Source organism: Chiloscyllium plagiosum, unplaced genomic scaffold (genome assembly GCF_037043375.1).
Source record: "Chiloscyllium plagiosum isolate Xiang-an unplaced genomic scaffold, Cpla_swu_hap1 HiC_scaffold_5, whole genome shotgun sequence".
In the NCBI taxonomy this organism is placed as follows: Eukaryota; Metazoa; Chordata; class Chondrichthyes; order Orectolobiformes; family Hemiscylliidae; genus Chiloscyllium; species Chiloscyllium plagiosum.
Window position 1 is genome coordinate 2,636,820 of NW_028270143.1, and position 27,772 is coordinate 2,664,591.

At 41.0% G+C, this 27,772-nt stretch overlaps 1 protein-coding gene across 6 annotated transcripts in view; it reads right to left on the reverse strand.

Annotated features, from left to right (window-relative positions):
- Positions 1 to 27,134, reverse strand: part of nek10 (NIMA-related kinase 10) — a 251,318-nt gene extending 224,184 nt beyond the window's left edge. For all 6 annotated transcript variants that reach the window (XM_087986912.1, XM_087986911.1, XM_043689493.2 and 3 more), the window contains exons 1-2: positions 26,973 to 27,134; positions 9,405 to 9,515 (exon numbers count right to left, since the gene is read on the reverse strand). In XM_087986912.1, the coding sequence (XP_087843038.1) occupies positions 9,405 to 9,478 (74 nt within the window). In that variant the 5' untranslated portion in view covers positions 9,479 to 9,515; positions 26,973 to 27,134. The remainder of the gene's footprint in view (positions 1 to 9,404; positions 9,516 to 26,972) is intronic.
- Between the last annotated feature and the right edge of the window lie 638 nt (positions 27,135 to 27,772).

Here is a 27,772-nt window from a genome sequence, read left to right on the forward strand (position 1 = left end):
TGGGTTGGTGGGGGGTGTGGACCTGACGAGGGAGTCACGGAGGGAGTGGTCTTTTCGGAATGCTGATAGGGGAGGGGAGGGAAATATATCCTTGGTGGTGGGGTCCGTTTGGAGGTGGCGGAAATGATGGCAGATGATACGCTGTACATGGAGGTTGGTGGGGTGGTAGGTGAGGACCAGTGGGGTTCTGTCCTGGTGGCGGTTGGAGGGGCGGGGCTCAAGGGCGGAGGAGTGGGAATTGGAAGAGATGCAGTGGAGGGCATCGTCAACTACGTCTGGCGGGAAATTGCGGTCTTTGAAGAAGGAGGCCATCTGGGTTGTACGGTTTTGGAACTGGTCCTCCTGGGAGCAGATGCGGCGGAGACGAAGGAATTGGGAATATGGGATGGCGTTTTTACAGGGGGCAAGGTGGGAGGAGGTGTAGTCTAGGTAGCTGTGGGAGTCGGTCGGTTTATAGTAAATGTCCGTGTCGATTCGGTCGCCCGAGATAGAAGTGGAAAGGTCTAGGAAGGGAAGGGAGGAGTCTGCGGAGGAAAAGATGGGGGGTGGTGCCAGTGTAGCTGCGGAAGATGGACTGTTCCACATATCCTACAAAGAGGCAGGCATAGCTGGGGCCCATGCGGGTTGCGGAGAAAAAGGCATCCGCTGCACCCGATGTGGCCTCCTCTATATTGGGGAGACAGGCCGCCTACTTGCGGAACATTTCAGAGAACACCTCTGGGACACCCGGACCAATCAACCCAACCACCCCGTAGCCCAACACTTTTAACTCCCCCTCCCACTCCACCAAGGACATGCAGGTCCTTGGACTCCTCCATCGCCAGACCATGGCAACACGACGGTTGGAGGAAGAGCGCCTCATTTTCTGCCTGGGAACCCTCCAACCACAAGGGATGAACTCAGACTTCTCCAGTTTCCTCATTTCCCCTCCGCCTACCTTGTCTCAGTCAAATCCCTCGAACTCAGCACCGCCTTCCTAACCTGCAATCTTCTTCCTGACCTCTCCGCCCCCACCCCACTCCGGCCTATCACCCTCACCTTGACCTCCCTCCACCTATCGCAATTCCAACGCCCCTCCCCCAAGTCCCTCCTCCCTACCTTTTATCTTAGCCTGCTGGACACACTTTCCTCATTCCTGAAGAAGGGCTTATGCCCGAAACGTCGATTCTCCTGTTCCTTGGATGCTGCCTGACCTGCTGCACTTTTCCAGCAACACATTTTCAGCTCTGATCTCCAGCATCTGCAGTCCTCACTTTCTCCTCGGAAATCATATTTAACCAACTTATTGGAGTTCGTAGAAGGAGTAACATTTAATGTGGATAAAATGGGGTCTGTTGGCTTACTGTACTTAAATTTTCAGAAGGTATTTGACAATGTGCATCATCAAGGAATATTGCTGAAAATAAACTAGGGGTTCCATTAGCATGGATAGAAGATTGACTGGCAGAAAACAGAGTATGCATAAATGTATCCGCCTGATTGGCAGGATCTGACAAATATGCTGGGTCCTCAGCTGTTTGTAATTTACATCAATGACTTTGAGGAGGGAGCAGAAGGCTTTTGTGGCACAGAGTTAGTGTCTCTACCTCTGAGCAAGGCGGCCTGGGTTCAAGTCCCACCTGCTCCAGAGATGTGTAATAACATCTCTGAATAGGTCAATTGTAAAACATCGAAAGGAGGTGAGTGAAGACATGGTAGCTAAATTCACAGAGAACACAAAGATGGCAGAAGAGTTTGTCGCAATGAAGACATAAAAAGTTTACAGCTGGATATAAATAAATAGGTTGAGTAAATGGGCAAAAATCTGGCAGGAGTACAATGAGGGAAAATGTGAAGTTGTTCAGTTTGAAAGGAAGAATGAAAAAGCAGGGTATTATTTAAATGTTAAGGCAAAAGGGAATTAGGTGTTCTAGTGCATAAGTCACAAAAACTAGTATTCAGATACAGCACAGAAGAAGGCTAATGGGATCCTATCTTTTCTTTGGAGGAATTGAACATAATAAGTGAGGATAATAGGCTTCAGTTAGAAGGGCTTTACAGACTTTCTTGTTAAATGCTCAGCCATGAGCCTCTTGCCACTGGACTTGGCAAACTTAGAAGGATGCTTCCTCATGTGGGTTAGTCCAACTACGAAGCACTGTTTTAAGATTAGGGGGTCTCCCTTTTAGGACAAAGATGTGGAGATTTTCTTTCTTGGGTGTGTGACTTTGGAGCTTTGCCTCAAAAGGCCATGGAGGCAGCTTCATTGAATATTTTTCAGGCTGTTGAGGATAGATTCTTGTTAGGTGAAGGGATCGGGGCTATTGGGAGTGCAGAGGAGTATAGAATGTAAAATACAAGCAGATCAGCCACGACCATTTTGAACAGGAGCAGGGTCCATAGTCTGATGCGTCTACTTCTGCTCCTACTTTATATGTCCATACTTTATACTGTCTACAGCATTATCATTGTTTTTCATTTAGTTGAGTATTTTCAACTAATGTATCAAATATACCAAAAAGAATTGAAGGACAGAAAGCAACACAAAATCAAAACTCCAATGAAGTACTAACAAACATGCAAATCTGTATCAATTAGTGGAACTATTATAGATGATTCATCTGGGCAGATATAGAACAGATTGTTGCTATAATAAAGGTTCCTACATCATAACAAGAATAATCTGCAGTCTAGCATGAACTATCTTAAGCAAATAAAATGAAACTAATTATGTAGTCTCAAATGGACATTCCTTTTATTGTAGAAATGTAATATAAGTTTACAGGAGCACAACATCTTCGACTGATTTTAATTAATTTTCACTTAAAAGTCAATAATCTAAAATGCAGATATGGTAGAATAGTGATAATCTTACTGGACTAGTAATGCAGATACATTACATTAATGATCTAGAAATATAAGTTCAAGCTCCACATTGCAGCAGAATTAGTGACTGTCTTGTTTCCTCAGCAGTAATGAGATTTGTAGAATCCTGTAGTTTTCAGCGAATAGTTTTTTTTAATCACATGTTGCTTTTTCACTGAGCACTTCTTTCCACAGATGACAAGACACAGTGATAGAACATGCGAGAAAGCCTCCCAGTTTCTGTTATTATAAATCCATTCTTCATTCTCTCTCTGTTCTGACAAGTAAGATAGTGAAACATGGTTCTTTTGCATATTGCAGAACCTAGCTCCATAGTCTTTCCAAGTTCAATACTCCACAGGCAACTTTTCATCTCCTAATAAGTGAACTTACTGTGCAAAATGTGACTTGCAAATTTTCTGACTCTGATTTGGGATCTGGTTTCTTATAAGATAGTAGTTTTAGTGCATCTAGCTTTGTACATCCTGCATGGGTTCTCTGGACTTGCTTCAATCTGTGGTCAGGTATTCATAGCTGCCATTTTAAATCAGTGGTGTTCTTTTTTAAAAATCTCCTTAGTCCATGTAAGTCTCACGTATTTAAAGCAGATGATGGAATTTGAATATCAATAGTCCATGTTTATTGTAACACCATTCTTAATTGCCTTTGAAATGGTGATAAAGCACTTCCTTGAAAGCCTGCAATCTATGTGGTATAGGTTCATTTACAATGATATTAGGGAGGGTGACTCAGGATTTTCTCCTAGTGAAAATGGAGGAATGGTGACAGATGTCTAAGAAAAAGTGGTATGAAATTTGAAGGGATTTTGCTGCTGGTAGTGTTCCCATGTGTTTCTTGCTGTTGTTCTAGATAATAGTGGTCGCAAATTTGGGAGGTGGTGAATAAGGAGGCTTGGTAAGTTTCAGAAGGACGTCCTGTAGATCTACATATGAGGAACAGTTTGCAGAGAGAACCCATGTTTTGGTGATGGATGGAATACACATCAACCAGGCTGCTTTATCCCAGATAATAGTTATTGTGCTGCATTCATCAAGACAATCGGAGAGGAATTCCTCACTGAAAAACTTCTAGCCTCTTCCCTGCTCTTGCAGCCACAATACTGGTATTTAAATGTAATCACTGCGTTCTCACCCTATTCTGATGTGTTCTTCTTTTAAGGGGCACTAGATCCCATTTCAGACAACATTCCTGAATTATATTTGTGGCTTTCTACATTTTAAGTTCATCTCAGAAAGTAGGGTCAAAAGACACCTTTCAAATCATCAAAAGATAACTTTAAGAAAAATATTAAGAAATCCTTTATACAAGGGACACATGAATTGAATGTCAGATAAACTGGAGAACACAAAATGCTTGTAATTGCTTAAGAAACTTGTGTTTTTTTTTAGTGATTGAACTGAAGTAGGTCCAATAATCTTGTTCACTTTTTATATTGTAAAGCCACCCTGACTGAGATCAGAAGACAATTTAGATTAGGGACTGAACCTACGAACTGCCTGATCTGTACAAGTCAACTACTCACTGAACAGTTAAAATTCCTCAGGATGTAATCAATAGAACAAAGGAATAACCCGGTGTAAAATTCAAGCAATCCATACAAGAATTAACTATGTGTACTCCCAACTTTATGGTGCATTCAGTTCAGACCCACAACAAAAAGAACATCAACATTTTCAGCAATCTTTTTAAGTATTGTATGAATTTGAACATAAGGCAAATTTTGGTTTATATAGGCTATGGTAAGGATTATTTGTCATTATATTCACAAGTACCAAATAAATAAATTCACCAAGCTTAAACTTCGGTGAATACCTTTATTCATCAGAACCAGCCACACCAACTTTTCCTCCAAAAGTTTGCCCTGGCCTTTTGTCTGTTATCTTGCTAATTGTGGCATTCTCAGTGCAGTACCACAAGGATTTCTATTTATGTTAGTGACAGGTCTTTTTAAATTGCAAATCTTACATGTTAAATAAGACTGCACACTATAATAGTGCTGCCGAAGAGAAATAGGTTGGCTTACTTGCAAGATTGTGGTAGAAGATGGAAATCCTGTTCCAACCCTGTGGACAGTGAGTGGGTGGAGATGAGGATGGTGGCATAAAAGGAAGGCAATCCAACAAGTTCAAAATAGGTGCTTCTATTTTAAAGTTCCTTATCCTACCCATTATTCTCTGTAAACTCTGCTAGTCAGTGGACTAGCCAATGCCTGCCAGTTCAATGACTTTGCTCCTTTACATTATTTAACTCCAGCTGTCATCTCAGCTGTCTCTCTTCGACTCTACGATCTCTTCCTCCAAACCCATTTCAGCTTGTTATCACCACCATTGTGGGTCTCAACAAAACCATTTTCACCATCACTGCCATTTTTTGCTCCCTCCTGCAAGGCCCACTTTCGTTCTTGACGTAGACACATCATTTGGATTTAGGCAATGAAAACATAATAATGAAACCGTTGGACAACAACAGATAAAAATGCTTTTATAGATAAAATATTGCTGTTTTCAAATAACTTCAGGAAGAAAATGGCAAGTTTGCAGAATAGACAGACAAGTGGCAGTGCATCTTAGTGAGGTTAAATGTGAGTTAGAGTTATTGAGTCATAATTATAATTGTACCCATATCCACCACTTTCTCAGTAAGTTCATTTTACACGTAAACCAAACTCTGTGTAACACATTTGTCTTTCATGTATTTTTTAAAATCTCTCTCCTTTGTCTTCCCAACTTCTGGACTGACTCACAAGAGGAAATGTCCTTTGCACATCCTCCTTGACAGATCATTGGGATCTTAATCAAATCATCCCTCACTCTTCTTAATTCTCGTGGAAACAAGATAGTCTGTCTAACTCCTTAATTCCAGGTATCAATCTAGTAAATTTTCATTCATGCACAAATGGGTTGTGGGCATTTCTGGGTGGCTGGTGTTCATTGTCCATCCCTAATTGTACCGAGGGCAGTTCAGAGTCAAACACATTGGCATGGGTCTGGAATCACATGTAGTCCAGATCACGTAAGAGTGGCAGTTTCCTTTCCTAAGGGACATTAATGAGCTAGATGGGTTTTTCCAACAATCAGCAATGGTTTCCTGGTCATCTGCCCTGGTGGGATTTGAACCCAAGTGCAAAGAACATTAGCTGAGTTTCTGGAATAATAATCTAGCAACAGTACCACTCGGCCATTACCTCTCGTGTATCTTCTGAACTACCTCCAACGCATTTCCTTAAATTAGTATGACAAAATGCATGCAACATTTGAGATATATACTCATAAATGCCCTGTATAAGTAAAGCATAACATCCTTACCTTTATGTTCAATTCTTCTCACAATAAAGAACAGCATCCCATTAGCCTTCTTGATTACATGCTGTTCCTACATTCTAATGTTTTGTGACTTATATTCTAGAACAATTAAATCCCTTTGTATCTTGGAATTCCATTGCTGTTCTGCATTTAAGATATACTCTGATGTATTTTGTTATTCTTGCTGCCAAACAGAACAACTTCATAGATTTCTACATTATACTCCCCTCATCTCGGTCATTAATGAAAATTTTGAAATGTTGAGGGCCCAGCACAGATCCCTGTGAAATTTCACTCGTCACATTCTGTTAATTAACTAAAAACCCATTTTACTTACTCTCATTTTTCTGCCAGCCTGGCCAGCCAATGTTGATATAGTCCAACCCAACCACTTCTCTCCCTTGCATTAGATGAGTTTTTATTTTGCACAATAACCTAAAATGTGGCACCTTATCAAATGCCATCCGGAAATCTAAGTACTATGCTTCTATGGATGATCCTTTATCGGCCGCACATATTGCTCCTTCAAAGGGATGGCGGCAAGAGGGCTGTTTTGTGCAATGGAGCAGCGAAGTTGGGCTGGTGGAGAGACAAAGTATTCAATCTTCAGGGATCTTGAACAATCTGCCTTTTCATTAGCATTTTTTGGACTAGGAATCAGGCCTCCAATACAGGTCAGTTAGGCCACCTGTCATTAAAAAAACTGCAAGGATTAAAATAGGCCCCATAGGTATTAACATTCAGTAAGCGTTCCAAGCAGCCATTGTTATTTGGAGATCATGATTTCAAGATTTCATCTGGGACTCAGGCTAGGATGTAACCCCCAGTTTGGAAAGCTTTGCACGGTACTTCTAACATTTGAAGGTCATTCGTCCAATTTCCTGCTTATCTATCAGGAGTTTCATGAGACAGATATTTCACTATCATTACATGTCTTGTGAACAAAGATTTCTTCCCATCTGATAAATTGGCCTTAGAATCTGAACAAACATTAGTTCAAAAATTACATCTTCCTTTCTATGCCTGGGATTTTGCCATACATGCAGTAAACTTCATCTTCTAATGTTGCTTCATAACAATTTGATTCTCTTTCTAAGCTACTAGATAGTATAACTAATTTATTTGTTTTTCTTCATGACTGAATTGAAGGCGACAGTGCAGTAATTGTCATAGCTAGATTCGTCCTATCTTTTGTAGGTAGCATATATCCAGACAATTTGTGACATTATTGATTGCAAAGTGTTAAATTCAAGTTTACCTTGTGGTGCAAGCAAAACCTATTCAATAGGTTGTGACAGTGCAATTGATATCAATTGATCAATGCTCGATTTTGGAATAAAATTTTAAAAATCATATACAGAAGCATTGTGATAGAATATTTCAAAGCCACCATAGTCCCAGAGAACCCTATGCTGAGCTTAACCCAAAGGGCAGTGTGCCTCAGGCAACATTCAGAAGGTGGGGCCCTCATGGTGACCTCAGCTGGTACAGGAGTTGAACCACACTGTTAGCATCATATAAATGTACATCACAGAAATAGGCCCTTTGGCCCATTGAGTCTGTGGTCTCCTAGTACAGTGTACACAATCTTCAGTCTTACTTACAGTGTAGCCCTTCTACACAATCTCCAGTCTCCGAGTAAAATGTATTCTCTCTGTACACAATCTCAAAACCTACAGTACAGTGTGCTCTCATTATATGTAATCACCAGTCTCTCAGTACAGTGTACAGACTCACGGGATTGAATGACCTTATCCTCTTCTGTGTAATAGCCTCAAAAGGCTGAATGGCTATTCTGCATCACATGCCAGCCAATTGAGTTAACCAATCCAAACAGGATATTTACAGCACTGAGCAAATGTGACATTGGATAATATCATGAAGCAACATTAATTCGTGAATAAAGCATAGTAGTGTGTTAGTATAATTTCCATAGTAATATACATTTCTGATAAGCTAAACAATTTATCAGGTTATATCTTATTTTATTTGAGACCAATTTGGAGATTCAATAGGAAACAGATTATTAAACTGGAGAGGGTTCAGAAAAGATTTACCAGGCTGTTGCCTGGATTGAAGAGTTTGAGACAAATAAAACTGGAAAGGTTGGGCCTTTTTTCATATTGAGGGTTATAAAATCATGAGGGGCATTGATAAGGTGAATGACAAGGGTCCTATCCCCATGATAGGGGGATTCAAAACTAGGAAACATATTTTTAAAGTGAAAAGAGCAAGATTTAAAAAGGACATGAGGTGCAACTTTTTTACATCGAGAGTGGTTCATGTGTGGAATGAACTGCCAGAGAAAGTGGTGGATGCAGGTACAGTTATAACATTAAAAGTTCAGGAATAGAATATGTTTGGAAGAATACGGGCCATGTGCAGACAGGGTGGGACTTGTTTAATTCGGAAGCATAGTCAGCATGGACTGGTTGGACCAAAGGGTCTGTTTCTATATGACAAAAACAACACAATTTTTAAACCAGAATACTGGAGCATAATTTTCCAAGTGTGGATTGCTATGGGATGTACTGCCAATTTAGGCTTACTAGAAAATCATGGGGAATGTTCTTACAGTAGTGTAATAAATTCAAAAATTAAAACCTTTCAAATTTAATTCTGTTATAAACAATCTAATTTGCCACATATTACAAACAAAGAGCTTTACCTGAACCAATTTTCATGCTTCAGTGTTACAAAAGCATGTGATACTGTCAAATTCATGTTGACAACTGATGTTATGCCGTACACTGATGTTAAGTTTGTCTTCTCTAGTATGAACACAGTATACACTGAGCTCCTCAATCCATTCCCTCGATTCTGATATAACGTGACAGTTCCATTCCCATGCAATCCCGGTTTATAAGAAAATAATAGCAGCACCATTTTAAATAATGGGGCCAGAATCCTGTTATAGCCAATACAGGTAAGGAAAGCTTGCGTTCTACAAATAATAGTCTAAATTCTTTAATCACGTTAAAGCCAATGTGTTGTTTAATCATCCTTTATAGCAGAACCAGCTGTACTTTTAATACACGATATGACAGTGATTTATTGAAAGTGTATAGCTCTTTTTTGTAAATTCAAAAGAAGTGACTAAAACCTTCTTAAATTTCTACTCTATAATTTTAATGCATGAAACAAAATCACAGTCTCTTATGAGTTACAAACATATTTAATATCTAGTAAACATTGAAGGATCATGGAAAGCACTCTGTTAGTAACAGAATAACATACTTGTCTGGACTTCTTTTGAGTTTGGCATCTGCTGTTTTTACTGCAACTTTGGTCTTCTTGTCTTGCTCAAGCATTTTATAGCTTCAGTTAGACAGTATTAAAACAACATTCCTATAGAAAGAAAAGTAAGTTCAAATATTAATAAAATTTAAATTCAAACTATTTTCATATTGTAAAATAAATTGAAACCTATTTTTATTTTTCACAGTTGTATTCCCTTTCCTTCTCAAAGCAATGGTGCTAAAAGAGTGCAGGCACATCACTCATATCTGGGATAGGTAGGTAAAGAGATCAAAACTGGAGTGGAGATATTGGAGGATGTGTTACGTGCATGGGAAAGAAACAAATAAAAATGGTCAATGCTGTAGTTTGGACAATGGAAAAGATTGTGCTGTTAGTTTGGGGGAAGAAAGTGCACAAAGGAAGGCCAGAAATAGGGTTGTGGCTTGGTTATGGTGGAGGTAAAAAGATATGCGCCAAAGTGGAGGTGGGGAGAAAGAGAAGGAAGGATGAGGGTTGATTGTGGTCAGTAGCATTTAGAATGGATAAAAGAGAATTAGAGGATTCAAAGGTCATTGAGCTTAGTATTCGAAGTGGAGGAAGGACAGTGCAAAAGTTGAGGAAAGTTGGGCTTTGGTTGTTCAGTGGCAGTTAACCGAGGAAGTTTGTTGGATCTGTTCCTCCTAATTTGTGCTACAAATATACTCACCTTATGGATCAGATCTAATTTATCTCCTTTCTTAACAATGCTGTTAAAAATTCAGTCACAAGTTCCTTTAAATATTTTTTGACCACCCACCTCTGAGTGATTCACTAAACAAAAAAAAACCTGCAGATACTGGAAATCCGAAACAAAACCTGAAATTGCTGGATTTGCTCAGCAGGCCTGGCAGCATCTGTGGAGAGAAAGCAGAGTCAATGTTTTGGGTCCAGTGACCCATCTTCAGAACTTCAGGGTTCTTGCTGAAGTTTTCCAGCAATTTCTTGTTTTGTTTCAGACCTTTCAGTGACTGCTTATATTAAGAGCTGATGTCAATGGTTTAAAAGTCAGGTTTGAAATTGTTAAAACCTTTGTTTCTTATCTAAATCCAAATCCACACATCTTGGGAGTTAAAATTCCACCTCGGGAATTCATTGTTTTGTTGTTCATTAATACTTAGAATAAACTCAATTAACTGATTTCAAAAGTAAACCACTACACTGCACAAAAACATAATGGAATCACAAGATTTCTGATGTACCTCATAATTTTACACATAATTGATTTCAGAAGTTGTGATTTATGCAATTCTTAACCTCCTAACTGAGGTTCTAAAATAAATTAGGATTGGCACAGAGTTATCTTTGAAAAGGCAAACTGGATTAAAGTTAATAAATTCTCTGAACCAGATTGTTTTATTCCAAAGTATTGAAGGAGTTGGTTATTGTCATAGTGGATGAGTTGGTGGTTATCTTTTAAAATTCTATAGATTCTAGAAAGTTTCATTCAAACTGGAAAGTAACAAATGCAAACCCACTATTTAAAAAGAGGGGTAGAATGGTGAAACAGACCTGTTAGTTTGATATTAGGGGTAGCAAAAATGTTAGAATCTATTATAAAATTCAGGGGTGAGTGGCTTTCTGAAAGCGCAGGCAGGAAAGGTAGTGGAGCAACACTCTTAGCATGACATGGAATATGTGATAGCAAGAAATGGTCGTGAGTTGGAAGATGTAGAATTCGTAGAGGTGAAAGTAGGAAATAATAACACAAGATGACACAGCTGACAGTAGTGTATAGACCCTCTATTGAAGCGATGTGATGAGGCAGAGAATATATCAGCCGATAATAACGGCATGTAACAGAGGCTATATACCTTAATCATGGATGACTTTATTCTTCATGTAAATTTGGATAATCACATTGGCAGAGGAAACCATGAGAAATGATTCACAGAGTGTATTCGGGACAGTTTCCTAGAACAATACATTTTGAATACAACCAAGGATCACGCTATTTGGGATATGATGATGTATGATGAGGCAGGTTGAATAAAAGATATCAGAATAAAAGTTCTTGGACACAGTGATCATAAAGCAGTAGAATTTAGCATACAGTTTAAGAGGAAGGCGTTCAGTAAGATTCCCCATGGGAGACTGGTTAGCAAGGTTAGATCTTACGGAATACAGGGAGAACTAGCCACTTGGATACAGAACTGGCTCAAAGGTAGAAGACAGAGGGTGGTGGTGGAGGGTTGTTTTTCAGACTGGATGCCTGTGACCAGTGGAGTGCCACAAGGATTGGTGCTAGGTTCTCTACTTTTCGTCATTTACATAAATGATTTGGATGTGAGCATAAGAGGTATAGTTAGTAAATTTGCAGATGACACCAAAATTGAAGGTGTAGTGGACAGCGAAGAGGGTTACCTCAGATTACAACAGGATCTTGACCAGATGGGCTAATGGGCTGAGAAGTGGCAGATGGAGTTTAATTTAGATAAATGTGAGGTACTGCATTTTGGGAAAGCAAATCTTAGCAGGACTTATACACTTAATGGTAAGGTCATAGGGAGTGTTGCTGAACAAAGAGACCTTGGAGTGCAGGTTCATAGCTCCTTGAAAGTGAAGTCGCAGGCAGATAGGATAGTGAAGAAGGTGTTTGGTATGCTTTCCTTTATTGGTCAGAATATTGAGTACAGGAGTTGGGAGGTCATGTTGCGGATGTACAGGACATTGGTTAGGCCACTGTTGGAATATTGCGTGTAATTCTGGTCTCCTTCCTATTGGAAAGATGTTGTGAAACTTGAAAGAGTTCAGAAAAGATTTACAAGGATGTTGCCAGGGTTGGAGGATTTGAGCTATAGGGAGAGGCTGAACAGGCTGGGGCTGTTTTCCCTGGAGCATTAGAGGCTGAGGGGTGACCTTATAGAGGTTTACAAAATCATGAGAGGCATGGATAGGGTAAATAGTCAAAGTCTTTTCCCTGGGGTCGGGGAGTCCAGAACTAGAGGGCATAGGTTTAGGGTGAGAGGGGAAACATATAAAACAGACCTAAGGAGCAACTCTTTTTTACACATAGGGTGGTACATGTATGGAATGAGCTGCCAGAGGAAGTGGTGGAGGCTTGTACAACTGCAACACTTAAGTGGTATTTGGATGGGAATATAATAGCAAGGGTTTGGAGGGATATGGGCCGGATGCTGATAGGTGGGAATAGCTTTGGTTGGGATAGCTGGTCGGCATGGACGGGTTGGACCGAAGGGTCTGTTTCCATGCTGTACATCTCTATGACTCTATGAAGAAACTTGGGTCAGAAACAACTAGACTAAGCTTAAATAAGGGTAATTACAAAGGAATGTAGAGCTGGCTGGAGTGGATTTGGTACATAGTTTTGGGAACTGACGAATAATAGTGCAAGTTTACAAAATAGTTCATGGCTCACAGCAAAGACAAATTCCAGTCAGGAAGAAGGATTCTAGGAACGGAACAAGCTCAACATGGTTAACCAGTGAAGTTAAGGATAGTATTAGTTTAAAAGAAAAAAACGTGACTTAGAATAGTGGTAAGCCAGAGGGTTGGGAAAAATTTTAAAATTCGCAAGAGAGGACAGAAACATAGAGATAAAGTAAACTTTGAGGATAAACATGCAAGTAATATCAAGACAGAGATCAAGAGATTATTTAACTATATAAAAAGGTAGAGAGAAGCCAAAGTGTACATAGCTCCCTTAGGAAATTATGCTGGGAAAATCATAAATGAGAACCAGGAAGTGGCAGAAGAGTTGAATAAATACTTGGCATCAGTCTTCACAGTAGGAGACATTAATAGCATCAGAAATTATTAAACATTTAAGGGGAAAAAGAAGAAGAAATGAAAACAATAAGTATCACTAGATTTTTGATTTATTATTGTCACATGTACCTAGATACAATGAAGAGTTTTGTTTTGCATGCTGTACAGGCAGATCATAATACATAAAGATTGTAGGGTGTTAGAACAGAGCGAGGAATATGAAGTTACTGCTGCAAAGAAGGTGCACTAAAAAGCAAGATCAACACTAGATTTGAAATTTGAGAGGTCTATTCAGAAGTTGAATAACAATGGAGAAGAAGCTGTTCTTGAACTTGTTGGTACGTGTGTTTAAGCTTTTATATCTTCTGTCTGAGGGAAGAGGTTGGAAGAGATTAGAACCGGGATGGGAGGGGTCTTTGATGATGTTGGCTGCCTTTCTGAGACTGTGAGAAGTGTTAATGGAGTCAATGAATGGAAGGTTGGCTTGCATGATGGATTGGGCTGTGTTCACAACTCTCTGTAGATTCTTATGGTCCTGGGCAGAGCAGTTGCCATACCAAGCCATGATGCACCCAGATAGCATACTTTCTGTGCTGCATCTATAAAAAGTGATGAGAATCATTATGGATGTGTTGAATTTTCTTATTCTCCTGAGGAAGCGGCATTGTTGTCCTTCTTGACCAATGTATCATCGTGGGTGGTCGAGGACAGATTGTTGGTGATCATCACTCTTAGGAACCTGACACTCTCAACCATTTTCACCTCAGCTCCATTGATGTTGATGGGGCATTCTTTCTTCCTTGCTTCCTGAAGTCATTGATCAACTCTTTAGTTTTGCTGGGGGACAGATTGTTATCTTTACACAATGCCACCAAGGACTCTCTCTCTTTCCTAAATTCTGTCTTGTCATTGTTTGATACAATGATGGTGCCGTCAGTAAACATGCAGGTGGAGTTCAGATGAAATTTGGCTACACAGTCATGAGCGTACAGGGAGTACAGAAAGGGGCTCAGTATGCAGCCTTGTAGGACACTGGTGTTGAGGATTGCCATGGAGAAGGTGCTGTTGCTTCTCCTCACTGATTGCAGTCAGGAAGTCAAGAATCTATTTGCAGAGGTAGAGTAGAGACCTGGATGTCCAAGTTTGGATATTAGTTTGGTTGGAATGAGAGTTTGAAGGCAGAGCTGTAGTCAATAGAAAATAGTCAATAGAGAAAAAAGTGGTAGGAAAATTAATATGACTAATGACTAATAGGTCCCAATAACAAAAGTTAAACTAACTCGCTGAGGGGTGGCATGGCAGCTGAGTGGTTAACACTGTGCCTCACAATTCCACCCTTGGGTGACTTTGCAAACTCCACACAGACATTCTCCCCGTGTCTGTTTGGGCTTCCTCCGTGTGCTCCAGTTTCCTCCCAAAGTCCAAAGATGTGCAGGTTAGGTGCATTGGCCATGCTGGTGGAATGCATCCTAGGATAGTAAAGAAAATAGCTACAGAGATAATGGATGCACTGGTAGTAATCTTCCAGCAATCTTTACATTCTGGAAAAGTCCCAGAGAATTGGTAACCTCCAATGTAACACCTTTATTCAAAAAGGAAGGAGCATAGAACCCCTACAGTGTGAAAGCAGACCATTCGGTACATCAAGTCCACACTGACCTTCCAAAGAGCTTTCCACTCAGATCCACATCCCTACTCTACCCCTGTAACCCTGCATTTTCCTTGGCTAATCTACCTCGGCTGCATATCCCTGAGCACTATAAGCAATTTAGCATGGCCAATGCACATAACCTGCACATCTTTGGACTTTGGGAGGAAACTGGAGCACACGGAGGAAGCCCAAACAGACATGGGGAGAATGTCTGTGTGGAGTTTGCAAAGTCACCAAGGGTGGAATTGTGAGGCACAGTGTTAACCACTCAGCTGCCATGCCACCCCTCAGCGAGTTAGCTTAACTTTTGTTATTGGGAAAATGTTACAGTATATTATTACTGATGCATGGCTTCATGAAAGGGAAATCATGCCTGCCAAATTTACTGGAATTCTTTAAGTAGGTAACAAGAGGGATAGATAAAGGCTACCACACATTAGGCTACTTAGTGACAGCCCATGTTGCGAGAGGTAGTATATTAGCGTGGATAGAAGATTGATCAAGTAATCGAAGAAAGAGAGTTAGGGCAAGGGAGGGCATTTTCAGAATGGCAAACTGTAGCTAGTGTGCCACAGGGATCAGTGCAGGGACCATAATTATTGACAATATATACTAATGACTTGAATGAGGAATGAGAATGTACTATACCAGGTTTACAGATGACACAAAAATAGTTGAAAAATCAAGTAAAGAGGACGATACAACCTTCAGGGGTTTCACAGTGCTCAAAGGTTAAATGAGTGGGCAATTCTCGCCCACCCTCTGACGACCCTTCTCCCGCCTCCAGTACACCCCATCCAGCTGGACACACCATGCTGGCCTCTTACCCGCCCTCGATCTCTTCATAGCCAACTGCCGCCGCGACACTAACCGCTTCAACCTGTCCACCCTCTTACCCACTCCAACCTCTCACCCTCGCAACGTACAGCCCTCCACTCCCTCCGCTCCAACCCCAACCTCACTATCAAACTGGCAGACAAGGGAGGCGCGGTGGTAGTTTGGCGCACCGATCTTTACATTGCTGAGGCCAAACGCCAGCTCACAGACACCTCCTCCTACTGCCCCCTTGACCATAACCCCACCTCCCACCCCAAACCATCATCTCCCAGACCAGCCATAACCTCATCACCTCAGGGGATCTCCCATCCACCGCCTCCAACCTCATAGTCCCACAACCCCACACCACCCGTTTCTACCTCCTGCCCAAAATCCACAAACCTGACTGCCCCGGCCAACCCATTGTTTCAGCCTGCTCCTGCCCCACCGAACTCATCTCTGCATAGCTCGACATGGTCCTCTGGTACTATGGTAATTTTACCTTATTATGTATTTCCAAGGCTGGGAAAGATTTTTAATCAATAAGCGAATCAAGAATCATGGGAAAAAGGCAGGAAAGTGGAGTTGAGGATGAAGGAGTCTCATTTATTGCTGGAGCAGTCTCAATGGGCTGAATGGCCTACTTCTGCTCCTATGTCTTATCGTTTTATAAAGGATGTGATAACTCTTCACAGAATATAATGGTAAAATTGAGCAGAGTCAACATGGAATTTATGAAAGGGAAAACACTATTGACAAATCTGTGGAGATTTTTGAGAATGTTACTTGCAGTATAGATCAAGGAGTTCAAGCAGTCGTGAATGGTTTGCACATGAACTGGAACCAAGCGCTGTATGTAAATGGAGATTCATGTGGCATCAAGCAGCTGATTAGTCTGCGAATTAGTAACAAGTTATTGACAGCAAAGGCTTTCTGCACGCAACAACTATATGATTGGCTCCCAGTTGCTGGACAACTTGGGACTATGAAAAAGATAGTGAGAAGATATTAGATCTCCACCAGCTCAGGACTTTTCCCTGTTCTCTGCAATAGAAACCACTTAAAGCTTGAAAAAAGTTTATTTTGTCTTCAGCGGTTGCTGTAAGCTGTAATTTTTAATTAATAAATCTTTAGAAATATCAACATGTCACTCTGCTTCCTACAAAAAAAGTGAAAGTATCGTGAGAAGGCAGATCAAGAAGTAGCATTCTGATCAGCACAGGATGCTGATCAGAACAGAGATCATTGACCGACTTTCCCAGTTTTCCCTTAGCCCATAACATTTCTTTCTTTTCCTAACACTGTATCTGTATTAACAGGGGGCGATTGTAAGCTGCTTAAAGTTTTAACCAGGAAAGTTTATGTTGGCAGTTCATAATGATTCTTGTTCACAATTTCTGTCAACTTGGGTCTGAAAGTCAGGTAAATTGGGGAATTTTGCACACTTTTTAAAATCTTTGACTTTAGTGATGATTCTGGGAATTGTACATAAGGCGTAATATACAGATCCTTGGTAAGACATCCTCACCTGGAGCAAAATGTATAGTTTTGGTCTCCCTATGTAAGGAATGGTATACCTGCCTGACAAGGAATATAATGGAGGTTCACCAAACATTCCTGGGGTGGTGGTATTGTCTTATGAGGAGAGATTGGGGAAACTGGGCCTCAGATCTCAAAGAATGAGTGGTGATCGCATTGAAGATTGCAAAACTTTTACAGGGCCAAAGTAGATAGGATATTTCCTCAGTGATGAAGCCAGAACATAAATTCAGGATATGGTCTAAGTCATTTAAGACTAAGAAGAAGAGGAATTTCTTCACTCAAAGAGTGCAGACTGGTATGCCAGCAGCAGTAATATGAAGCTACAACACAGGCCTATCTGCATGTCTAACTGCATAGGACATCAGTGCAAAAGATAAGGTTAAAACATCACAGCCGCGATAACCTACTCAAAGACATTCAGTTTGCATTCTGACAAGGCCATTTAGCTTCTGACCTAAATACAGCCTTAAGGTAAACATGGTCACAAGGGATGGATTTCAGAGGGGAAATGAGAGTGACTGCTTTTGAATCAATGACATGTATTTGACAGAGTGTGCCAAGAATGGAAAAATCTTCCCAACATCCTACCAATGGAAAAATCTTCCCAACATCCACTCTGTCCAGGCCATTCAGTATTCTGTATGTTTCAATTAGATTCTGCTCATCCTTCTAAACTCGATCGAGTATAAACCCAGAGTCCTCAAATGTTCCTCATATGTTAAGATTTTCATTCCTGGGACAGTTCTTATGAACTCCTCTGAACACGCTCTAGGGCCAGTACATCCTTCCTGAGAGATGGGGCCCAAAACTGCACACAATACTCCTAATGTGGTCTGGCCAGAGCCTTAGAGCCTCAGAAGTACATCTCTACTTTTATATTCAAGTCCTCTCAAAATAAATGCCATCACTGCATTTGCCGTCTTAACTACTGACTCAACTTGCAAATTTACCTTGAGAGAATCTTGGGCTAGATCTCCCAAGACTCTTTGCATTCCAGACATCTGAATTTTCTCCCCATTTAGAAAATAACCCATGCCACTATTTTTCCTGCCAAAGTGCATGACCTCACACTTTTCCACGTTGTACTCTATCTGTCACTTTTGCCCACCTCCTAACCTGTTCAAATCCTTCTGCAGCCTCCCCAGCTCCCCAATGCTACCTGTCCCTCTACCTATCTTTGTACCATCTGCAAACTTAGCCAGAATGCCCTCAGTTGCTTCATCTAGATCGTTAATGTCTAAAGTGATAAGTTGTGATCCCAACATTGACCCTTGCAGAACACCACAGGCTGAAATCCTGAGAAGGGCCCTTTATTTCCCACCCTCTGCTTTTTGCCAGACAGCCAAGCTTCTTTTCATGCTAGCACCTTGCCTCTAACACCATGGACCCTTATCTTACTCAGTAATTTCCTGTGCAGCACCTTCTTGAAGTCCAGGCATAACCTCCCCTTATTGAAACCATGCTAACTTTGCCCTATTTTACCGTAGAATTCCAAGTATTCAGAAATCTCCTCCTCCCAAATGGATTCCAGGATCTTACCCACGACTGGGGTTAGGTTAATTAGTCTGTAATTGTCTGACTTTTGCCTTACTCCCTTCTTAAATAGGGGTGTCATGTTAGCAATTTTCCAGTCCTCTCAGACCCTCCTGGATTCTAGCGATTTCCGAAAGATCATCACTAGTGCCTCCACCATCTCTTCAGTGATCTTCCTTAGAATTCTGGGGTGTAGTCCATCTGGTCCAGGTGATTTATGCACGTAGATGCCATTCAGATTTTCTAGCACCTTCTCCTTGTTGATGGCCACCATATTCAGCTCTGCACCCTCCCTCTCTTGAATTTTTGGGATATTACTTGTGTCTTCCACCATGAAGACTGATGTGAAGTAATTATTCAGCTCCTCAGCTATTTCCTTGTTCCCCACTACTGGTGTCTCTAGCATCATTTTCCAATAGCCCAATGTCCACTTTTGCCCTTTATATATCTAAAGAAACTCTTACAGTCTGCCTATGTATTACTGGCTAGCTTACCCTCATACTTAATCTTCTCCCTCCTTGTTTCTTCTTTTATTGCCCTCAGTTGATTTTTCTAAGCTTCCCAATCCTCTGGTTTCATACTGCCCTGCGTCACATTATCTGCTTTCTCTTTTGCTTTTATGCTATCCCTGACTTCCCTAGTCAGCCATGGTTGCCTCATTCTCCCTGTGCCATGCTACTTTTTCCTCGGAATGAATCTCTGCCATGTCTCCTGAATTACTCCCAGAAACTTCCATCATTGCTGCTCCACTGTCTTTCCTGCTATGCTCCTCTCCCAGTCAATTCTACCCAGCTCCTCCCTCATGCCTCTGTAGTTGCCTTTATTCAGCTGTAATACTGTTACCACTGAATCTATCTTCTCCCTCTCAAACTGCAGAGTAAATTCTATCATATTATGATAAATGCCTCCAAACAGTTCCTTCATTTTAAGCTCCCTTATCAAGTCTGCCTCATTGCATAACATTAAATCCAGTATTGCCTGTTCCCTAGTGCTGTCCACCACAAGCTGCACCAAAACGCCATCTCATAGACATTCTACAAATTCCTTTTCTTGCAATCCACAACCACCTGATCTTCCCAGCCCACCTGCATATTGAAATCCCCCATAAAAACAACTTTGCTTTTCCGACATATCTTTTCTACCTCTTGGTGTATCTTGCGCCCCAGCTCCCAATCCTTATCCCCTTGCAGCCACGTCTCCTTGATGTCCACCACATCATCCCTGCCAATTTCTATCTGTGCCACAAGCTCATTTTACCTTATTCCTTATACTGCGTGCATTCAGATGCCTTCCCTCTTTTCATTGTCATTTTTTTGTCCAGTGTTAAGATACACCTCTGGTGCAGGTGGGACTTGAATCCAGGTCTTCTGGCCCAAAGGTACCCTATCACTGCACCACTATTCCTCACAGTAATGCCCTATGCCCAACTATCTTCATCTGCTTCAATGACTTTCCTTCCATTATAAGATCAGAAATTAGGTGGTTCACTGATTACTGCACAATGTTCATCACCACTCACGACTCCTCAGATACTGAAGCACTCCATGTTCATATGTAGCAAGGTCTGAACATTGCTATTGACTAGAAACTGAACACGACTAGCCACATAAGTGTTTGTAAGCGCAGTTCAGAGGCTAAGCAGCCTGTGCCAGAAACTTACTCCTGACTTCACAAGGCCTGTTACTACCCACAAGGTATAACCTCAGAAATGTTATGGAATACTCCTCATTTACCTGGATGAGTGTAGCTCCAACAACACTCAAAAACTCAACACCATCTGGGATAAGCAGCCCACTTGATTGGCACCATATGCACAGACATTCTACCCTTCCACTACTACAATCAGGTAAGGCACATTTTAAAAATATAGTTTATTCAGTTCATTTGCCAGTTCTCAGATGTTTCTTCAATCTTGCATAACAAAAGAGTGGCCTACCACATTCTGCCTAAAAGATAATATCAGACTTACGGAAAGAACAGGTTCAGTTCTCTTTTTTACACAACAATCAAAGCATTTCACAGCCACTGAAATGTAAGAGTGCTGTAATACAGGAAAGGTAGGAGACACAAGGTAGAATCTTGCACTCTCCCTTGTGGTGAATTTGGTTACAGAGATTATTTTGTCAATGGTACTTTGGCAACTTCCTGTCATTATACATATAATATCTGTATAAAGCCTTGATGGTTTTCTCATTCTGCTGACATTTGAAGCTCTCAAATGGGTAAATTATCAAGAAAGCCTCTTTCTGCCACCGCCAATAACCCAGTGGGCTCACCATGAGGGGAAACCTGAAGTAGAGTCCTTATTCAAAGGTACTCATTGCCCGACTGAGACAACCAACATCTGGAAAGCCACAAGTCACCTTCCAGCTCTTCCTTAATGCCAACCTTCATCCTCCTTTTTTCCTGTTATAATTCATTTATGCTTGGGTCTCTCAGGTGTCATACCAACAGCAGCCCCAGCATCCTTGGTGACACTACAGAGTACAAAAGATCTGCCATCCTCTGATTAGCCAGGAACATTCGGCAAGGAAGACTTTCAATCTCCGGAGTCCTTGATCCAGAGGATGGCCCACCACTGGCATGTTAACTGCCAGAATAGCACAATATGAGTCAAGCCTTGACAAAGAGAGATGATGTAGGAGCCTCAGTGGCTTTTCAACTCCCAGGCTTAGACACCTGTCATTTCACAGGAGACTGTGAACAAGGTTGAAATAAATGATAGATTATTTTATTTTACTAATATTGATTAGTATTAACTATGACATTAGGAAAACTGTCCTGTGCTTAATATATCAACATTTACAGAGAAGGCAGTCAGGACTTTGAATTAACATTACCTCACAAATTTCCCATAGTACTGCATAAAGCCCTCAAATGTCAAAGAATGGGACTTGAATCCGCACTTCTGACACATATGAGAGAGTTCACATGTGATGCTAATGACAAGAGTTACTCATTCAGTAAGATCAAATTTAATAGTATACTGTAAGATGATTTTAGAAACAAGAATTTATTATTTAAAGATTTCACACTGATCAGTCTAGGTACAACTGCATATTATTCAATAGCTACAACCCTGTTGTAAAATATTGCATATAGTGTAATCTGTGTGCATCCATAGAAATACAAGAATCAATAGAAATGAGGCTATTTGACCTATTTTCTATGATCCATGTATAAGTCATCATGTAACAAACTAGTTCCAACTTAGACCAATGACCTGAGGAAGGTGTAAACTAAATAAAATCTTCTCAATAAAATTGTATGAAATTTCTCCTTGAAATCAAAAACATCAAAATTCCAGAATATCAAAATAATTAGACCCCTTTACACTCATCCACACACGTATAGTCTCTCTCACAGACACTCACAACGCCCCCCCCCCCCCACACACACACACACAAACCCACATGCACGCATACATATTTAAGTTTGTGGGGTGAATTTGTACTTGCAGAGTTACATTGTGCTTTGCTCAAAAACTACATGAATCCATGTAAGGTTCTGTTAATTCACTTTTTCGATTGGAATCAGTCTAAACAGACAGCAGCGCACTGAGGGCTAACACCTTCAATACATTATCTGGGCTGACACCAATTGTTAAAGTTCACTTGAAAATGCACCTTTTAAAAAAAGTTTTGTGATTTACATATGAAAGAAATGAAACTATCAAGGTCATTCTAACAGATGATAGATTTAACAAACAATTAAGGTATTTTTCAATGTATAATGTCAGTTTACATCACACTGTAAACTTTTGCTATAAATTCTGTGTCTTACAATCGTGTACTCCACAACCACCTGATGAAGGAGCAGCGCTCCGAAAGCTAGTGCTTCCAATTAAACCTATTGGTCGATAACCTGGTGGTGTGTGATTTTTAACTCTGTACACCCCAGTCCAACACCGACATCCCCAAATCAATATAATTGATTGAATACTTATATCTAATTTCCAGGACTGATATCTGCTTGATCCCAATAACATAGCAACTATCTTTTTACATAAAGTATAGCTTGTAGGCTCTATTATTCATATAACTTCCAATGTCATTGTTAACTAGTTACAGCTTTCCCATAAAAGGAGTTATTCATAATATTATTAACCTGTTTTGTCTCATGAGTATTTATTTTGCATTACAGCAAAGCTCAACAAACAAAAAAAGTTATTCAAACATCAGGCACAAGACCTATGAAATTTAATACCAAGCAATGTGAAATCACATAATTTGATAGGAGGAACGAGGCAAGGCACTATAACCTAAATGGTCCAGTTTTAAAGAGGGATACAGAAAAGTCCTGTGTGTGAAGGTAGAACAATCCATGAAAGTAGAGATGACGTGTGATGTTTGTTAAAAAGGATTAAAGGTTTTTGGCTTGATTAATCAAAACCTTTATGAAACACCAAAGAGGCTCAGCTGCATTTTAGTATATAATTCTAGGCATTGTATTTTAGGAAGGACAAAGAAGCTGGAGAAGGAATTTAGTAGAAAAGTACCAGGCATAAATAATTTTAGTTCTGCAACAAGATAGAAGAGGCTGAGAGATTAGGGAAAGGTTTTCAAAATCATGAACAATTTTGTTCTTCCTTTTGTCATATACTCAACAGCACACACTCAAATGCAAAATTCTGTATTTTAATCTCAGACTCAATTATATTTCCTTCAGGAGAACTTTTTATTTTTCTCTTGTTCCTGAAGCTTTCTTCAGCCTTTCACAAGCTTTCCATCATTTATGTAAATGATTTGGATGTGAACATAAGAGGTATACTTAGTAAGTTTGCAGATAACACTAAAATTGGTGGTGTAGTGACCAGGCAAAGGTTACCTCAGATTGCAATGGGATCTTAACCAAACTGATCGTGAGAAATGGCAGGTGGGGTTTAGTTTCAATAAATGCGAGGTGCTGCGTTTTGGAAAAGCAAATCAGGGCAGGATTTATAATGGTAATGGTAAGGTCTTGGGGAGTGTTGCTGAACAAAGAGACATTGGATTGCGGGTTCATATTATCTTGAAAGTGGAGTCACAGGTAGATAAGATAGTGAAGATGTTTGATATGCTTGCCTTTATTGGTCAGAGAATTGAGTATAGTAGTTGGGAAGTCATGTGCAGCTGTACAGGACATTGGTTAGGACACTATTGGAATATTGCATGCAATTCTGGTCTCCCTGCTACAGGAAGGACATTGTGAAGCTTGAAAAGGTTCAGAAAAGATTTACAAGAATGTTGCCAGAGTTGGAGGATTTGAGCTACAGGGAGAGGCTGAATAAGCTGGGGTTATTTTCCCTGGAGTGTCAGAGACTGAGAGGTGACCTAACAGAGGTTTACAAAATCATGAGGGGCATGGATAGAGTGAATAGTCAAGATCTTTTCCCCAGGGGAGTCCAAAACAGAAAGGCATAGGTTTAAGGTGAGAGGGGAAAATTTAAAAGGGACCTAAAGGGGCAACTTCTTAACGCAGAGGGTAGTGCGTGTGTGGAATGAGCTGCCAGAGGAAGTGGTGGAGGCTGGTACGATTACGACATTTAAAAGGCATGTAGATGGGTATATGAATAGGAAGGTTTTATAGGGATAAGACACAAATGCTGTCAAATGGGACTAGATTAGTTTAGGATATATAGTTGGCATGGATGAGTTAAACTAAAGGGTACAGCTCTATGATTCTAAATCAACCAACAAATTTCTTTCCCTATGTCTCTCCTTTAGCAGTCAGCTCAGTGGAAATACCTGTTTGCTTCCACTCTTTCTGAGTGTATTCAGAGCATCAGTGATCTCAACATTTTTGCTGGGTCCTAACATCCTTCCTAAATTATTATGTATTGAATTGTGCATAATGCTTCAGTTGAAGCCTAACCAGTTATTTTTGAAGTTTTACTTTTTTTTTCTGCCGTTGGTTAAAAAGCAAAAGAAAATCAACTTGCTGTCTTCAAGGATCTGTAAATATGCATACCTAAGTGTCTCTGTTCTTGCACCTATTCAGAATTGTACCCTTTAGATTATCACTTCACATGTAAAAGTGCTGTATTTGCCTAACAAATCTATACTCATTGCCCCATTTTAGCCAATGTTTCCCATTTGAGAATTAATTTTGTTTTTGTCAATAGACTCCAGTAATTTTTCCATCACTGATGTTTGCGATGATCAAGTTTATCCTGCTCACCATTTTTGATCGAGGTATAACATTTTCAATCCTCCAGTCCTCTGGCAAAATGTTCATATCCAAGCAAGATTAGAAGACTGTGGTCAGAGCTTCTTATATCTCCACAGAAGCAACTGTGATGTATTCCATAAAACATGAGTGAATTAAGTTTAGACAATGCCAACCTACCAACCTTTTCTATCGGTGTTTAACTTATTGAATATCTGTACCTCTTCTCCTTTACTGCAATGTTACCGTCATCCTCTTCTTTTGAAGGAGTATGCTCAGTACTCATTCAGCCATGTACTTGGCACCCACAGAAGATTTCCTTTTTTTATGTGAATAACAAATTGTTTGGGGTTTCCTTTTAAGTCACTTTATTCATTTTTGCTCACTTTTTTGTTCTTCTTGAATACTTTTTATTTAAGTTTCCATGCGCACACCTAGTTTTCTGCTGCATTAAGTACCGAATGTCTTTATTTTGGCCTCTATTTCTTACACATGCAAGGATTTCCACCTTTGGACATCCCAATATTCGATGTTATGGGAATACGTGTGACCTTAATTGAAGCATCTCCACCTTGAAAACCTGCTATTTCTTGGTTACTACTTCCTTGGCCAATTTTTATTTCTACCCTTTTCCAAATATGGAGTTAGGACACATATTAGTAATGTTTCATTGAACAACAGACCCTCAAAAGCCTAAATGGTCAACTCCTTTTCCTACACAACGATCCTGAAATAATCACTCCTTTAGCTGAATATTTTCACCTGAGTGTTGATTGATTTTTCTCAGTTTGTTTTAAACATACATTAAAAACACTATATAAATGCATGTTGATCTGTTGGAACTACTGAAAGTTTACAATTAGAATTGACAAACCAAATAATGCTTCTAATTGTTTGGCTGGATACTATAGGTGTGTTTGAAGGTGGGCAGGGGCACATAAAATCAAATGGATGGCCTTTCTGCCAGCTCCACATCCACTTCTGACCTGACTGAAACTTTACCGGGAACACATAAATATTGAGAAGACCATGCATCCTTGGGCTTATTGTGGTCTTTAAGTAGCCAATTAATGGCCACTTAAGAACTTCATCCCATCCCACCAGTAATTTATCTACACTTGCACATGCTTCAGGTATTACAGGAAGCCTTGCAGATTTAACTGTTCAGATTGGCAATAGATAAAGGAGTTGGGTCTCCTTAAATGGGTTGCCTAGGCCACTGGAGGCAATTTTTCAGCTCATTATCCCCAAATATATTCTTGACCTTGACATCCCATTGTCGAGTTCCCAGGTTCCCTGGGGTCCTAGCATGAGGGGGTGAGGGTTAGACCTGCAGTCCCAACCACAGACATCCCAGCTGGTATTGCTTGGTACCACCCATCCATGTGGCAAGCAGCGAAGATGGGACTTTCACCTTGAGAAATTAGCATTAAATTACTGTGAAGCGACCATTAGGATAGTGTGCGAGATCTCGCAACCTCTGCGTCTCCAAACCTTTCAACTGGAAATCAGGAACTATGCTTCATGACATACAAGCACAGATATGAGTTGGCTCCTTGGGCTTTCTCCCCCATCTGACAAAATCTGGCTGATCTAATTGTGGCCTCAACTCTTCTTTCCTGCCTCTCCCCATACCTTCTGGCTGCCTTGTCAACCTGCTTATCTTGTATTTATATCTATGATTGCTCCAATTTCAAATTCACACTCAATCTTAGCCCCTCAACAATGTGCACGAGCCTCTCACTTGGCCACCCTGAGATTTTGTTGAAGGAGCTGAAAGGTTTTGGTGGGTTCATAGTCATTCAGTGAAAGGCGGGAATGAACCAAATCTCTCAGTTGAGAGGCACGAAGTACAATTTGTGTGTATGAACTTGGTGATGGTGACATTCTGTGAAAGAAAGCCTGGAATAGAGCTAGGAGGAAATGAGACAATGGACGGGGATGAAATGAAAGGGGAAAGAGCTGCGGCCTGTCCTGATCATTGGAGCCTCAGTTATATTGGGTTCATGTTGTGGTCATTGTCATTGGCTGGGGAGCTGTGTGTTTGTTACTGAGAGGAGAGGCTAATGGTGCCTCGGGCCTGACTGACACTCGGCCCCTCTCTCACTTACCGGCTTCTCATGGTGTTAACGGACAGGCGGTGGTTCGCAGAGACTCTCTCTTTCCCCCTCCAAGCCAAGCAGCTCCGTTTACTTTCCAGCAGCGTTAACCGCTCGGACCCAATCAGAGCGTCCCGTGCTCAGACATCGAGCCCCGCGCACCCAATCGGCATCGCCGACACTGCTATGTCGCTAGCTCCATGGTGAGCGCTGACGCCCGCCGGCGCCGTCCCCATGGAAACCAAGCGCGTCGCTGACAACGGCTGTGGAAAGAGACGAGGGAAGGACTGCGCCTGCCCGGTAACAGAAGAGTCAAAGAGTGTGGGCGCTGGAAAAGCACAGCAGCTCAGTCAGCAGCTGAGGAGCAGCAGGAGAGGCTACGTTGTGATAGGTGGATGAAGGTGGGGGCTGATGGTGATAGGTCAGAGGGGAGGGTGGAGCGGATAGGTGGGAAGGAAGATGGACAGGTAGGACAGGTCATGAGGGCGGTGCCGAGTCAGAGGGTTGGATCTGGGATAAGGTAGGGGGAGGAGAGATGAGGAAACTGGTGAAATCCACATTCATCCCATATGGTTGGAGGATCCCAAGGCGGAAGATGAGACATTCTTCCTCCAGGTGTTGGATAGCCAGGATTTGGCAGTGGAGTAGGCCCAGGATTTGCATATCCTTGGCAGCGTGGGAGGGGGAAGTTGAAGTGGTTGGCCACGGGGTGGTGGGCATGTTTGGTGTATGTTGCCTAGAGGTGTTCTCTGAAGCACTCTGCAAGTTGGCTTCCTGTCTCCCCAATGTAGAGGAGACCACATAGAGAGCAA